We start from the raw sequence: 13,587 nt of genomic DNA, 5'->3' as shown, positions 1-13,587 counted from the left end.
ACCAGTGCCAACCTTGTGTGAATGCTCTGAATAGCTAATCATTTGCATATCACAGCATGTTATTCCTGTCGGTTAAATTACGCGTCTGTAGCACGTCATCTTCGTGGTGTAGCAATTTTAATGTCCAGTAGTGTAGTTCTTTAAGCATTCGTAAGCATCTCACCTTTTTAATTACGTTTCGAATTTATGTATTTTAAGTCCAAATGGTTGAAAAGCGCGATACTTGTTCTCTGACAGTCCGCCCCTCCACCCATGAGGGGTGAGGGGGGAATGAGACGCCTATGAAGAGACAGAAGTAAAGGAGAGGTTACCTGGAAGACGAGGTAGGGCGAGGCGACGCTAGCAGCGGCTCCCAGCATGCTGTAGAAGGAGATGCCCGTCTGGCGCAGACACGTGGGGAACGTCTCGAGCGCCAGCACGTGCAGCGGGCAGAAGGCGGCGCAGATGAACGCCTTGCTCAGCGCCAGCAGCGTCATCTCCGCCCACACCACGTCCCAGCCTGACAACAAACCAGCAACTGTACTGCTCTGCTGTCCTAATGGTGAGCTGCGCCAACGCTCCCACGCGCTTCGTTGGTGTCTCGTAAGGATGAAACTTGTACAGCAGTAGACGAGCCTGCACTGACTACTCTGAAGAAAGGATCTAAGGGTCGGAAATTATTATATTGCAAGAAAGAGAAATACCGACGTCAGCCACGCGAAGTCGTAGAAATAATTCAATGGCGACAAGTGAAAATTTTTGCCTGATTTCCCATTTTATGCAAGCGGTCACGTTAACGCTTCGGCTACCCAGGAACGCTTCCCGCCCAACCTGAAGTCCCAGCTTGTCGCACACTACTTTCGTTGTGCCCCCCCCCCCCTCCAGTTTCCTCACTCCTCACAGCTCACAGTATGTCTCATGGTTCCTGCAACATATTGGACCTAGGTTGCATCCACATTGGACATATCGTGAAGTGCTGCCAGGGCCTAGATATTACTATTATTCTGAAACGTCAGAAAAAACAGACACCACACATGAAAGAGTAGTTATTATTTGGTTTTGTATAGACATAATTAAAGCAACAATCTGTGGTCGTAGTAACCGCCGGCCCGTGTGGCCGACCGGTTCTAGGCGCTTCAGTCTGGAACCGCGTGACCTCTACGGTCGCAGGTTCGAATCCAGCCTCGGGCAAGTATGTGTGTGCTGTCCTTAGGTTAGTTAGGTTTAAGTAGTTCTAAGTTCTAGGGGACTGATGACCTCAAATGGTTAAGTCCCATAGTGCTCAGAGCCAATTGAACCATTTTTCGTTGTAACCGCTTACGGTAAAGACCACCAGTATGAATGCATGTATTACAATGATGGCTAAAATTCTGATGCACATACAGTGAAAAACGTTTAACCCGAAATTAAGGGTACCGAAATATTTTTTTTTTTTATTAAACGAAGAATGCAAAAAATAACGCTTTCTCGATCTCCTCAAATTTCATTAATGTGCTGTAATTAAATTACCTGGTAAAATTACTTTTGCAGTTTATGTAGAAGACTGCGCTCAAAGTAACTTGGCTTGTAGCTTCACAGACACGCGCTAGGTGTGTGGGTGGAGGGGGGGGGGGGGGGGTACCATTGTGAACGACCGTCGTATCGGAGGTGCAGTCTGACAGCTGAAGCCTATGCGTGTTTCCCTTTAATTGTAAGATACAGTTCGTAAGTGTGTAAATTATCTTATTAATAGAATATGTCAGTATGAACAATAATTCGACAAATATACACGGTGTACCAAAAAGGATGGGGCAAACTTACGTGGCTGAAATTACACGATAATAGAAACACAAATGTCCCAGTAAACACTGGTCAGCAAACGAGCCGCTTGCGAGGTAATCACGACTGTATGGTTCCAAGCCGCCACTGATGTCATTGCAAACATCGTCGTAGTTTGAAATTTAGATTTTACTATTGGGTGGAACATCGCGATTAGTTCACATTTCACGTATGGGGTACCTGTTAAAGGAGGTGTTCGAAGTGTTTTCCTTGCATCTGGATGCAATACTGTGCTCGTCTCTGCAATAAATTTCATTCATTTCGAAAACCCCTTGATCATTCCGGAATTCTTGACAAGCATGTACAACTCTCTGCCCCAGCTCTTCAACCGTGTTAACGGGTGTGGTGTATACTTTGCTTCTGAGGTGACCCCAACACAAAAATCCAAAGGTTGTAGGTCAGGTTATCTTGGAAGCCAAGGTACTGGTCCGCCTCGACCTATTCATCTTTGCCCGTATCTGCACGTTAGATGCCGTCTCATGCCAACAGCAAAATGTGCCGGAGCTCCATCAAGCATGTACCACATACTCTGCGGTTGCTGTGGGTGAACGTTCTCAAGCAATCCTGGAAGATGACGCCGCAGAAAGCTGAGGTACCTCCGTCCATTAAGTTGTGGTGGAAGAAGGTGTGGCCCAATGAGTTGATCGCCTATTACCCCTAACCAAACATTCAGTGAGAAACGTTGCTGATGTGGTGACTCATGAACAGTACGTGGGTATCACACGACAAATGTGTATTATGATAGTTAAACACACCATCGCATGTGAATCCTGCTTCGTCTGTAAATAAAATGTTACATGTGAAGCGAGGATCGACTACAGCCTGCTGTTGCAGCCACTGACAAAACGAAGTCCACACCATTGAGACATTCAACTCGTTGGAGGTGGTAAGGGCACAGTAAATTGCGATGTAAAATTTTCCATACACAACTGTGACTTACAACAGGCACTTGTGTGGCAATTCTCTTCGAAGTCCCTGTAGAGGGCTGCACTGCTTCCAACACCATATCCTTAACCTCAGGCGTAATGCGAGCAAGCCTACCTCCTGCTCTACCATGTGCAAAACCACCGTGTTCTCTCAGGCGCTGATGGACCCTTGTAAATATACGACTTTCGGGGTGTCTTCGATCAGTATATGTTTCTTGGTACAAGGGTGCAGCCTCCCGTGCATCGCTATTAGCCCTACCGTACACGAAATGCGTATCCGCATACTCTTCGTTACTGTACGGTTCCATTGTAACTTCAACACAGCAGACGGTGCACTGCCGCGCGGGATTAGCCGTGCGGTCTTAGGCGCTTCAGTCATGGACTGTGCGGCTGGTCCCGGCGGAGGTTCGTGTCCTCCCTCGAGCATGGGTGTTTGTGTTTGTCCTCAGGATAATTTAGGTTAAGTGGTGTGTAAGCTTAGGGACTGATGACCTTAGCAGTTAAGTCCCATAAGATTTCACACACATTTGAACATTTTTGAGCACGTAGCACTCCTCAGACGCGACTGTTACCATCTGAGACTGTGTACTGTATCCGTCCTATACGTTCTGCGCGTATGGTCTGATTCCAACTCCACCTCTCGGCAATGTTCCATTGTGTAAACAGCGAACGTAGGACGGCCTCGAGTGCGCAAGGGAGAAACCGGACGATGTTTACAATGACGTCAGTGGCGGCTTCGAATGACACAGTAGTGATTATCACGCAAGCAGCTCGTTCGCGGACCCGTGTTTAGTGGGACATTTGTGCTTCAATTGTCGTGTATTTTCAGCCGTGTAAGGTTGCGCCATTGTTTTTGATACACGCTTTAGACCTTCAGAGTCAATAGTTTCTCACTAGAGTACCGTAAAAGAAATAATCACTTAGCAAAGGATGAAACAAAGCAAAACTGTATCGACTACGTGCTGCCAGAAGTAAATGTCATAAAACAAGAAAAAGGAGTAAAAACTGCAGCGTAGCCTAAAACGTCGCTTGCTACAACACTGGTAATGTAAAATTAAGGACATACGTCGCTTGTAAATTATTGGTCAACATTCTGACAAACACTCTCCACATGGAGTATTAGTGGACAGGTGAGGCTGTGTTACCGTTGGGCGGCGTATGGGAACAGTGGCTGACTATTCTTACCATTCGTCGGAATTCGCAACCTCTCAAAAATCATCAGGCTATTTTGCGTAGTGAACGCACCATTTTTGAGACGAGAGCTAGAGCTAGAATCGTTCATTTAGAGCCGGCCGAAGTGGCCGTGCGGTTAAAGGCGCTGCAGTCTGGAACCGCAAGACCGCCACGGTCGCAGGTTCGAATCCTGCCTCGGGCATGGATGTTTGTGATGTCCTTAGGTTAGTTAGGTTTAACTAGTTCTAAGTTCTAGGGGACTAATGACCTCAGCAGTTGAGTCCCATAGTGCTCAGAGCCATTTGAACCATTTTTGAACGTTCATTTAGATAGGCTTGCACACAATTTTAGCGGCATCGCGAGGGCAGGAACAGAAGCCACAATTTTTTAATGATGGAACTGAGCCTCCTCCTGAGGCACACTGATCGTGGACTTCGCAAACACCTGAGGTGGAGAGAGCAGTAGCTGATGTACCGTGGCATGTATCACTCCATCACCTGCTGTAACATCATCTCACCTCGGCACAGTTCAACTTGTGTAAGTTTACATCCCAATGTGGCGACCAGGTAATACACAGGAGGAAATAGACGCGTTTTGACACTGGGTAATTAATCGATCACGTTTTGTAATTGACCTGTTGGCTATGACTTTGTTGTTGCGTTATTTTGCATGCTGATCCAACCCACTTGTGAAGTCGATGCAATCATCATGATCAGAACGATCTAATGTTTAAATTCAGCTAGATTCTGTGCGAAGCTTTGTTGCCAGAGTACTCTCAATTCCTTTATTAACCATACCACCCACCCTAACATTTAACGTGATTATATAAGTGTACTCAGGTTCTACACTCAGTTCTTCTAAAATACAGAATTTGTTTACTTGTATTTGTCAACTAAAAATACAAATATGACTAATTTGTCAATAAATCGCACTGTTTCTGAATTCTCGTTTGGTTCCAGTAGCCACTTGTCCGCAGTGCACCTTCCACGCTCATTAATTTTGTACAATACCCACAGCTACGATTCATATGTGAGGCCCAACCTTCGCTTCCGTTTCCTTGCTGTTACATCGTTATCATACATTTGAATCGTGGTGAGGCGACCTGCTCATCTAGAGGGGATACTAAGTGGCTGTCAAAAGCATTTAGAAAAAGTATACCCGTAGACCCAGTGACAGCTTGCAACACGCATCACCGGATTCGGGGAAAACTCGGTTGTTCTCACAATGATAGTGCACAAAGCCAAGCTGTACAGTAACAGCAGTAGAAAATCTAACGTTACTTACTTTGTTTGGTCTGGTGAAAAAAATAACCCAATATGCCATGTTAATAGCGCAAATGCGGATATCGTTTCTTGTTTAGTGATTTTTATTACATGGTAGAAGAAATAGTCCGACTGCATAGCTAAATGATCAGCACATATTGCTGCCATACGGGGGATCAAGGTTCGATTCCCAGTACTGTCAAGGATTTTTCCTCGGTAGGGGGTCTCGTACGGATTGCACTCAGCCTTGCGATTCCAGTTGGGGAGCTACTTGAATGAAAAGTGGCCTCACCACGGTCTGGAAAGTCGACAAAATGGCCGGAGAGCGGTGTACTCATCACTTGCCCCTCAATACCACATCCACAGGTTCGAATCCTGCCTCGGGCATGGATGTGTGTGATGTCCTTAGGCTAGTTAGGTTTAATTAGTTCTAAGTTCTAGGCGACTGATGACCTCAGCAGTAAGTCGCATAGTGCTCAGAGCCATTTGAACCATTTGAACCATTTTGAACCACATCCGCACAACGCCACAAGGCAGAGGAGGACTCGGTGGTCAGTCGACATTCCTTGGGGTTTCAAAACCTGATAGAGCAAATCCTTAAAAGAAATAATAAGTAAGACATCAGGCTGCATTTTGAAAGAACCGCCTTATTGTTCCATTTTAACGTCATTTCCGTTATAACCGTTTTAGCGCGCCTTCAATGGAATCTTGTTGTGTGGGACGAAACCAACAAGTTCCTCTTCAGCTTCTACAGCAGCTACACAAACAAACCACTTCATGTAACACACAGTCAAAAAAATCTATATTACTGAGTTTCATTTATCTGGCAAAGGAACAGAACGGTCTTTACCAATGGAAGGAGAAATGGAGCTGTTTTTCAGGTTGAAAAATGGTTCAAATGGCTCTGATCACTATGGGACTTAACTTCTGTGGTCATCAGTCCCCTAGAACTTAGAACTACTTAAACCTAACTAACCTAAGGACATCACACACATCCATGCCCGAGGCAGGATTCGAACCTGCGACCGTAGCGGTAGCACGGTTCCAGACTGTAGCGCCTAGAACCGCTCGGCCACCCCGGCCGGCTGTTTTTCAGGTGCTCACATCAATACCGTCATGAAATTATAAGGCTACACCTTAATTTATACTGAAAAACTTAATATCACAACATGAAAGCCATTATTTGCTGCAAGGACGTTAATCATAGCTAGAGTCTGATACCAGGAAGAACATTTAGACACACAGTAGAAGTGAATGACACGGCTCAGCAAATTAGTTTGGCTGTTAGAAAGTATAGTCTCGTCCAGAGATCACGGTAGCACACCGAAGTCGGCAACCCATATCGCTACCACAGACGTTTGCGGGGTCTCCCTGCGATCCGCAACAATGTATCGGAGGCGCCCCTGAAGACAACGTTTCCCTTCTAAGCACAGCAGCGCCCTCAAACTGCAGGTCAATAGAGGGTTGAGCTAAGCCACAGTTCGTGACTGCATCTGAAAGAGTCAGCAACACTGTGTAAGACACAGACAGTTGTTAAAGTTTCTGCTGAATTTTTACTTCAGTAAAGGCTGAACATTCTACCTCAAGAGAACAGTTTGTTCATCAGTGCACCAAGTGATGCTTTAATGGTCACTGACAGAGGTATATTATCAAGCAGTCCTGTGGCAAAGCACTGTGTCAAAGTTAAGTAAATCTTTTATTCTTTTATGTAATAAAGAGAACTTATAGTACATGTGTTCTAGTTTGATAAGCTTTCTCCCAATCTTATCAAAGAACCCACAGTTATGGCTGGACGAAATTGGTTTCATCTGGTCACAACATGAAGTTGAGTGAAAGTAGATATATTAATTTTTTGCAGTCACCTATATTGTCTTCTTCTTGTAAAACAGTTCAATCAAATAATTATGTATCAGAATTCCAAACTAAATCAATTGGCATCATGCAAGGGACTCTATTTGAAATATCTATTTATCATATTTTAATCTGGTCATAGCCAATCTTCTCCTTTCTTCTTTGTGCATTTTTATAGAGGCTGAGGCAATACTAGGCACAGTCGGTGGCCGGATTTCCTTCTTGACGTCACCTCTCCACCCCAGGATGCAGATCGTCTACACCATCTGTCTCCATCTAGAATAAAGCACACGTTCAAGTGCGGGATGGTTTCCTACATCTTTACGCAAGGTGTATCCGAGGTGAGACTACGGAACTAGCCCAGTATTTACATAGTGGGTTGTGGGAAACTACGTACAAACCACATCCAATCTGGTTATCACACCGAGCTTCACCGTTAATTCGCCAGGTGGATTCGATCAGGCGTCGGTGCGATTCTTCACATCACAGATGAGGCTATCCGGGAGGGTTAAGGTATTTTGTTAACGAGACTGATATTTAAAATGACTGTTGACTCTGAAAGGAAGACATCGCTAGTGCTGTTTTTAAGTTAAACTCTTCAGATGAAAATGACAATTATTGCTGCCGTTCTCTCATACAAACCAGTAGCGTGAGTGTAGTAGCTGTCGGTTAGATAATTTACTTTTCAACTTGGCACCATATTAGGCGCGACGGCTTGTAAGCAACAGTGATGTTTGTTTATTTACAAAATAAGTATGATATAAGTTGACAGTGTTGCTTTAAATTAATGAGTTGTCATACAACAAATCAGTCATTTTCAATCTGGACTCGGTACTCGAGCACAAAGACATATTTTTTCAACCATTCCGGGGATGGACATTAATTCATTTACGGATTTTATGAAATATGTTTTTACATGTGTCTGAGAAAGTGTCTTAACTGATCAGTAACGTCACAAAAAACTCCAAAGGAGTGTAATTCATCCAAGAGAGAGGTAAACCACGCTGTACTCTTCTCAGTAGTTCTCTAATATTTCTGCACAACTCGTTATCGGTTTGTACAACCAGAGTGAGAACCTCGGAGGAATGTTGGCCATTTTCTAGTGGCAGACGCTATGGAAAACAAGCGTAGCGTCAGGTAAAAGCATTTCTTCAAAATTCAGATAGTGTACTCCTTCTTTTTACATCAGTCTTCTGACAAGTTTGATGTGCGCCGCGGTTACTTCCTCTCCTCTGCCTACATCATCATCATCTCACAGCAGTACTTATAACCAACATCCTCAGTTATTAGATGGATGCATTTCAGTATCCATTTTCCCCTCCTCAGTATTACGCAAGTTATTCCCTGATGTCTTAACACGTGTCCTAACGTTCTGCGTTTAGTTCATATTAGTGTTTTGCGCATATCCCTTTCCTCGCAGATTCTTCGAAGAAAATCCTCATTTTTAATCAATGCATTTAATTTTTCATATCCTTCAGTAATTCACGTGTCAAATGCTTCCATTCTCTTGTTTTCTGTTCTTCCCCTCACTACATTATTCTACGTACATCTATATTCTACATTCCGCCATACACCAGATGGCGCATGGTGGAGGGTGCTGCTGATGGCAGCAAAACTTTCCTCAAAAATGGTTCAAATGGCTCTGAGCACTATGGTACTTAACATCTGAGGTCATCAGTCCCCTAGAACTTGGAACTACTTAAACCTAACTAACCTAAGGACATCACACACATCCATGCCTGAGGCAGGATTCGAACCTGCGACCGTAGCAGTCGCGCGGTTCCGGACTGAGCGGCTAGAACCGCCCGGCCACCGCGGCCGGCAAAACTTTCCTCCATAATGCCTGAAACTGCCGCGCATCCAGGAGAAGCCACTGGGTCTGACCAACGTCAGGCAGTGTGGGCTATTCCGTATCACATCTGCATGGGTCTGAAAAGTGTGCAGACACTTTCCACAATTTTTATCGCCATCTTTTGACAGTGGTGCTGAACGACAGTTGCTCATGTTGTGTCAACAACGCTAGAAGGTCCTTTTGAAGATTATCTGACAGTGACGTGTTGTGTGATATACTATGGAAATTACCTTGATATTCGCATATAGCAGTTGCCATTTGTGTTATATTAAGCTGCAGAGCTGTGCCGAAGTGTATTAGTTTAGTAATCTTTGTTTGTATATAGCTGTTCCTGTGATTCAAAAGCTCTTACAGTACGCTGTACGATAAATAATGAAATAAGAAAAACTGATCATTTCTCTCTCCTGTCTATTTCGTACTTAAAAAGCTTGCCAGTACTATCGGGGATACTTGCTCTTTCACGGAGGCGTTATGACTGCTATTGCTTGAATGCACCATCACGAATTTCAGAATAATCAAGGTGAGAAAATAAGGCGATAGGATATGCACCCTCTGCATTTTGATGTGCATTGAACTACCGATGCAGAATCTGTATTTTTTTAATCTCATTGTGTCCGGATCTCTGCACCCAGATTGTGTACCATGTTCTCGAGTATACAATGAGGTGACAGAAGTTATCGCACAGCGATATGCTCATGTATAGATGGTGATATTATCGCGCACACATTGTTTAAAGGAGCAGTGCATTGGTGGAGGTGTCATTTGTACTCAGGTGATTCATGTAAAAGGGTTTCCGACGTGATTATGGCCGCATGACGAGAAGTAAGAGATTTTCATGGAGAGTAGTTGGAGCTAGACGTATGGGACATTCCATTTCAGAAATCGTTAGGGAGGCCCACAATGTCGAGACTATGCCAAGAATACCAAATTGAAGGCACTAACTCTTACCACAGACAGCGCAGTTGCTGACGGCCTTCACTTAACGACCGAGAGCAGCAAGGTCTATGTAGAGTTGTCAGTGCTAGCAGACAAGCAAAACTGCATGAAATAATCGTAGAAATCAATGTGGAACGTACACCGAACGTGTCCGTTAGGGAAGTGCAGTAAAATCTGGCGTTAATGGGCTATGACTAGAGACGAGCGACGCGAGTGCCTTTGTTGACAGAACGACATCGCCCGCTGCGCCTCTCCATTGCTTGTGACCACATCGGTTGGAGCACAGACGACTGAAAAACCGTGATCTGGTCAAATGTGTCCCGATTATCATTAGCAAAAGTTGATGGTAGGGTTCGAATATGGCCCATATCCCACGAAGCAATGGATCCAAGTTGTCAACAAGGCATTGTGCAAGCTTGTGGTGGCTCCACAATGGTGTGGGCTGTATTTACGTGGAATGTACTTGGTCATCAAGTCCAAATGAACCGATCATTGACTGTGAATGGTAATGTTCAGCTACTTAGAGACCATTTGCAGTCGTTCATGGTCTTCCCGTTCCTAAACAACGATGTCATGTCACCGGCGATTGGTTTGAAGAACATTCTGGACAATTCGAGCGAATGATTTGACCAGCATGATCGCCTGACAGGAATCCTAACGCAAATTTGTGGGACAAGAAGTCAGGTCGCGCACGAAATCCTGAACCGGCAACACTTTCGAAACTATGGACGGCTACAGAGGCAGCTCTCTGGGATGATAATGACATTGAAACAGAGGATGACACGCGTAAAGTTGAAATACTAAACATCTTTTTCCAAAGCTGTTTCACAGAGGAAGACCGTACTGCAATTCCTTCTCTAAATCGTCGCACGAACGAAAAAATAAATGTCCAAGGAATAGAAAAGCAACTGAAATCACTCAAGAGAGGAATGTCCACTGGACCTGATCGGATACCAATTCGATTCTACACAGGGTACGCGAAAGAACTTGCCGCCCCTCTAACAGCCCTTTACCGCAAGTCTCTAGAGAAGCGGAAGGTTCCAAACGATTGGAAAAGAGCACAGGTAGTTCCAGTTTTCTAGAAAGGTCGTCGAGCAGATGCGCAAAACTATAGGCCTATATCTCTGGCACAGAGCTGTTGTAGAATTTTAGAAAATGTTTTTTGCTCGCGTATCATGTCATTTCTGGAAACCCAGAATCTACTCTGTAGGAATCATCATGGATTCCGGAAACAGCGATCGTGTGAGACCCAACTCGCTTTATTTGTTCATGAGACACAGAAAATATTAGATAAAGGTCCCAGGTAGATGCCATTTTCCTTGACTTCCGGAAGGCGTTCGATACAGTTCTGCACTGTCTCCTGATAAACAAAGTAAGAGCCTACGGAATATCAGACCAGCTGTGTGGCTGGATTGAAGAGGTTTTAGCAAACAGAACACAACATGTTGTTCTCAATGGAGAGACGTCTACAGACGTTAAAGTAACCTCTGGCGTGCCACTGGGGAGTGTTATGGGATCATTGCTTTTCACAATATATATAAATGACCTAGTAGATAGTGTCGGAAGTTCCGTGCGGCATTTCGCGGATGATGCTGTAGTATACATAGAAGTTGCAGCATTAGAAAATTGTAGCGAAATGCAGGAAAATCTGCAGCGGATAGGCACTTGGTGCAGGGAGCGGCAACTGACCCTTAACATAGATAAATGTAATGTATTTCGAATACATAGAAAGAAGGATCCTTTATTGTATAATTATTTGATAGCGGAACAAACACTGGTAGCAGTTACTTCTGTGAAATATCTGGGAGTATGCGTGCGGAACGATTTGAAGTGGAATGATCACATAAAATTAATTGTTGGTAAGGCGGGTACCAGGCTGAGATTCATTTGGAGAGTCCTTAGGAAATGTAGTCCATCAACAAAGGAGGTGGCTTACAAAACACTCGTTCGACCTACACTTGAGTATTGCTCATCAGTGTGGGATCCGTACCAGATCGGGTTGACGGAGGAGATAGAGAAGATCCAAAGAAGAGCGGCGCGTTTCGTCACAGGGTTATCTGGTAACAGTGACAGCGTTGCGGAGATGTTTAGCAAACTCAAGTGGCAGACTCTGCAAGAGAGGCGCTCTGCATCGCGGTTTAGCTTGCTCGCCAGGTTTCGAGAGGGTGCGTTTCTGGATGAGGTATCGAATATATTGCTTCCCCCTACTTATGCCTCCCGAGGAGATTACGAATGTAAAATTAGAGAGATTCGAGCGCGCACGGAGGCTTTCAGAGAGTCGTTCTTCCCGCGAACCATACGCGACTGGAACAGAAAAGGGAGGTAATGACAGTGGCACGTAACGTGCCCTCCGCCACACACCGCTGGGTGGCTTGCGGAGTATAAATTTAGATGTAGATGTCATGGTCTCTGCGTTCCTAAACAACGATGTCATGTCTGCGGCGATTGGTTTGATGAATATTCTGGACAATTCGAGCGAATGATTTGACAACCAAGATCGCCTGACATGAATCCTATCGAACATTTGTGGGACAAGAGGTCAGGTCGTGCACAAAATCCTGCACCGGTAACACTTTTGAAATTATGGACGCCTACAGAGGCAGCATGGCTCAATATTTCTGCAGCGGCCTTCCAGAGATTTGTTGAGTCTATGCTATGTCGAGTTGTTGCATTGCACCGGGCAATAGGAGGACCGACAGAATATTAGGAGCGGTGTTGTGTGCCACGTGGCGGAGGAAACGTGGTGGCTAGCTGCGACACAGTACAGTGTGGGTGGCTATTCAAGGAACCCCACCGCCAGCCCATTCATGAGACTTCGCTGCCTAAGCCCAAGAAGGCAGAAATGAGTGACCGCCCCGTGTTCATATGCGCTGTTCACGCGGGGCTATATCGTAAGGCCAAGTAGCGTCGACTAGTTTCAGGTCCAACCTATGGGAATTAATCTGCCCTGTCTCCCGCGCACCGTAACCAAATTAAGAAAAGGTGGACTGGCGACACGCCTGCAGCTCTCTGCGACGTACCTGCGATGGCGGCGCTGCAGGTGTTGAGAATGGCGAGTGCCAGCAGAGCGCAGTAGAGCGCCGGTTTCCTGCCCATGCGATCGCTGGCGACGCGGCCCGCCATGTACGCCGGCACCTCGATGGCCGCTTGCACCACCAGGTTCAGCACGGGGCTGTTGTCCACCGCGTTCGTCATCGTCAGCAGGGTCGAGTCGTACAGCACCATCATCGTCGTGCTGAAATGCAAAATGAGCCCAAGCTGCACTTCAGTTATCTGATCTGAGCATAGACACTGGAACCAACAATAAACATTGCTAAATTGCAAAATGGAAATTTGTGGTAAGTCCTATGGGACTGAACTGCTGAGGTCATCGGTCCCTAAGCTTACACACTACTTAATCCAACTTAAACTAAGTTACGCTAAAGACAACAGACACACATCCATGCCCGAGGGAGGACTCGAACCTCCAACGGGAGCAGCCGGGCGAACCGTGGCTGCTAAATCGCAACCACCGTTGTCTATTTGTATTACTGACCTCAACACCTCTTGTGGATTGAAGAGATCCTACATAACAGAATGTAGCATGTCATTCTCAATGACAGAAGTCTTCCGAAGTAAGAGTGATTTCAGGTGTGACACAGGGGGGTGTCGTAGGACCGTTGCTATTCACAATATACATAAATGACCTTGTGGATAACATCGGAAGTTCACTGAGGCTTTTTGCGGATGATACTGTAGTATATCGAGAGGTTGTAACAATGGAAAATTGTACTGAACTGCAGGAGGATCT

General features: G+C 45.3%; 1 protein-coding gene across 1 annotated transcript in view; it reads right to left on the bottom strand.

Moving 5' to 3' along the window:
- LOC126455509 (solute carrier family 22 member 7-like) overlaps nt 1–13,587 on the bottom strand; it is a 204,747-nt gene that overhangs the window by 8,953 nt on the left and 182,207 nt on the right. The window contains exons 9-10 of the mRNA XM_050091259.1: nt 12,818–13,032; nt 312–499 (exon numbers count right to left, since the gene is read on the bottom strand). Coding sequence (XP_049947216.1) covers nt 312–499; nt 12,818–13,032 — 403 coding nt within the window. The remainder of the gene's footprint in view (nt 1–311; nt 500–12,817; nt 13,033–13,587) is intronic.

The sequence above is a fragment of the Schistocerca serialis genome, chromosome 2 (assembly GCF_023864345.2).
Source record: "Schistocerca serialis cubense isolate TAMUIC-IGC-003099 chromosome 2, iqSchSeri2.2, whole genome shotgun sequence".
Taxonomy (NCBI): Eukaryota; Metazoa; Arthropoda; class Insecta; order Orthoptera; family Acrididae; genus Schistocerca; species Schistocerca serialis.
Note: the sequence above shows the minus strand (reverse complement) of the source record. Positions and strands in the feature narration are given on the sequence as shown.